Genomic DNA, 3,075 nt, shown 5'->3' on the forward strand with positions numbered 1-3,075 from the left:
AGTCTGAAAGGCTGAAATGCATTTTAGGTAGATGATTCAAGGTCAGGTTGCTCTAAATTTATCTTTGTTCATAAATCTCACCAACTTCTCCTTATTCAAAAACTGAATTAAGGATCTTGGTTCTTCCTAGAATGGTTATCACAAGCCAGCAGAGGGAGCCCACTATTTAAAAAAGAAGTGTTGTAATCAGAGAGTCTGTAACCAATGGCCTATTATTAAAATATTTTTTTATACCGTTCTTTTTCCTTAATATTTTTAATAATTTTCCTAATGATGGAGGTAAAATGTAAAAACTCTAGGGGGAAAAGGAAAACCTCTGAATTAGTTTTAGGTAACACTTTTTTCCTGAGGATTAGTTCTTTGTTGCATTAGGTAGCAGTGAATTTCATTATATATGGAATAATCATGCAAGTTCGAATGCTGCTTATTCAAAACACTATCTGGGTCTTTATTAAAAGTTAACCCAAAGACCAAATGCCCTCTGACACACCTAGACCTTTAATGCTTTTTATTTTGAAGTAACAATTAAAGAAGTGAAAAAATTTTGCACTGTTTGTCTACCTTTATATTTTAAAAATTTATTCCTCTGTTTATTAGTTTAACATTAAATTTAACTCACACAGTCTCCATTGAGAAATGCTAAAATTGACAGATTATTTTTTTTCACTGTGACTTTTTGTTACATGGAGGGATGAATATGATTTTTTGTTGCTTAGGGAGGAACCATCCACAGTTTCCCCTCCTTATCAACCCTAAGTAGTTATTGCACTCTTTCATACATTGATTACTTTATTTAGTAACCATTTGTTTAATGTTTATCACATGCCACTCACTATTATTGAGATAAAAGGGACAGTCCCTCCCCTTAGGAGCTTACATTCCAGTGAAGGAAACATATAACCCCAGACCTGGAAATCATTCTTGCCACTTACTTCCTTCTCTCATATTTCCAACATATAATTTATCACCAATTCCTATCCTTTCTGCTTCCAAAATAGATCTTGAATCCATTTCTTCTCTTTGTTTCCGTTTCCACCACCCTAATTAAAGCCATCAATCATCTTCTTTCTTGGACTACTGTAGTTACCTCTTAACTGACCTTTCAGCATTCATGTTTCCTCCTTCTAATAAGTCCTTCAGTTTGCCACCAGAATGATCTCCTAAAAATGTAGAGTTAATCATATAATTTTAAAAACTATTTGGAGATTTCCCATTGCTCTTAGGATAAAGAACAAAATCTTAACAGGGCTCCTAAAACCCTTCATGATCTAGCTCTTGCCTTATCTACCTGTCTCTCTAGCGTCATTTTGAAATACTTTCCTCCCTGCCACACTGGACTACTTCAGCTCTTTAAATGCATTATATTCCTTCCTGCTCTGTGCTCTTGCACGTACTCTTCCTTCTGACTGGAACCCTGTCATGTGCCATTATGCCCCTTAGTTTGTTGTAAATACCACTCCCACAGGGAGATCTTCCCAGGCTCACATTCCTGACCCTCAAATCTAAATTAGGTCTCCCTGGCCAGTTATCTCAAAGCATCCTATACCTTTCCTTCATGGCATTCATTGTAACTTACCACATATATCTGTGACTGTGAGCTTGATACCTGTCTCCCCTACTAGTTCCTGTGAAGGTGGGAGCCATGTCTGTTTTGTTCTCAGCTGTATTTCCAGCCTCTAGCATAGTGCCTAGTCCTGAGCCAATGCTCAAGAAATATTTGTTGAGTAAATGATTAGTGTTTGAAAATATGAAATAGTTGAAGTTATGCTAAGAATTCTATGCTGTGTAGATACCATTTTCCCTGTGTTGCAAACCCTTAGAAAATATTAACACTTTATAATTAAAATTCATCTGGCAAATTAGGTATATTTTCAATTTGTAAGCTATGATCAGCTCTCAGTGAAAATTCACTGTTAATTAGTAAATATATCTTAAAATGTTTCCCCTTTTTTCAGCGTCGAGGTCCTCAGCGATCAGTTGATGTAATAGTTTCATCTGCTTTCTTGTTGACTATCTCAGTTGTGTTTATCTGTTGTGCCCAGGTGAGTTGTTCCATGTAGAATTATACAATCAAATATATAAATACTAAGCTTCAGAAAGCTTTCTAGTAATTAGTAATCAAAGTAAGCTGAAGTTTTGAAATTCACTTTCTGTAGCTTACTTTTTTCAGTAGACTAAATAAATGCATCTTATTCATCTCTGTGCCATTAATAGTGGCTAGCATATGATCAGATGTCTGTTGAATGAACATATAGTAATTATTTTTATTTACTGTCCAACTAATTTCCTTTATTTTCAAAAACAAGCTTATGAGTGTCTAGAGATGCCATTGTTTCAGACTGTTTTCTATGAATCTCTGATTTATTCACATTTAATATCATATCTCTAAATTGTCACTATGACTTGACTGCTGTATGCTGTGAAAAAGAATTCTCAGTAACCAAGATTAATCAAGCAACACAAAAGTGTCGTAGGATTTGTAATATACTATAAAATATAATGCAGAATTGCATTTCAACTAGTATGACATTCTAGATAACCTGAAAACGCTTCTGCCTTGAAACACCAAACAGTTGAAGAATACATATTCTAAAATTGAAGAATACATATTCTTTTTAGGCACACGGACAGTTTATAAAAATTGCCTATGTACTAGGCCACAAACTAATCTCAACTAATACCAAATGTCTGACATCCTACAGACCATTTGATCTAGCTGTAATGCAGTCAAGGTAGAAGCCAGTAGCAACAAAGGTCATAAATTTTTAAAATAAAAAGAGTAATATTAAACTGTAAATAATGACATAATTGAAAATTTTTAAAAGGATACTAGTATGAATTACGTTCTGCCATTAAAGTTGAAAGCTTAGGTGAACAATTTTGTAGAAATACATACTTTATTAACACTGAGTCAAAAAAAAAAATGGAAAACCTGAGGAGACCTATAACCATAATACAGTACTTGATTCAGTAATTTAAAAATCTGCCACAAATAAAAACTCTCCAGACCCATGTGGTTTTACAGGTGAATTCTGCCAAATATTCAAATAAACAGATAATCCTAATCTTACATAG

General features: G+C 33.9%; 1 protein-coding gene across 1 annotated transcript in view; it reads left to right on the forward strand.

Moving 5' to 3' along the window:
• Nucleotides 1-3,075, forward strand: part of PHTF2 (putative homeodomain transcription factor 2) — a 61,838-nt gene that overhangs the window by 51,097 nt on the left and 7,666 nt on the right. Inside the window, exon 13 of the mRNA XM_023725035.1 lies at nucleotides 1,956-2,042. Coding sequence (XP_023580803.1) covers nucleotides 1,956-2,042 — 87 coding nt within the window. The remainder of the gene's footprint in view (nucleotides 1-1,955; nucleotides 2,043-3,075) is intronic.

Source organism: Trichechus manatus, unplaced genomic scaffold (genome assembly GCF_000243295.1).
Source record: "Trichechus manatus latirostris isolate Lorelei unplaced genomic scaffold, TriManLat1.0 scaffold00280, whole genome shotgun sequence".
Lineage (NCBI taxonomy): Eukaryota > Metazoa > Chordata > Mammalia > Sirenia > Trichechidae > Trichechus > Trichechus manatus.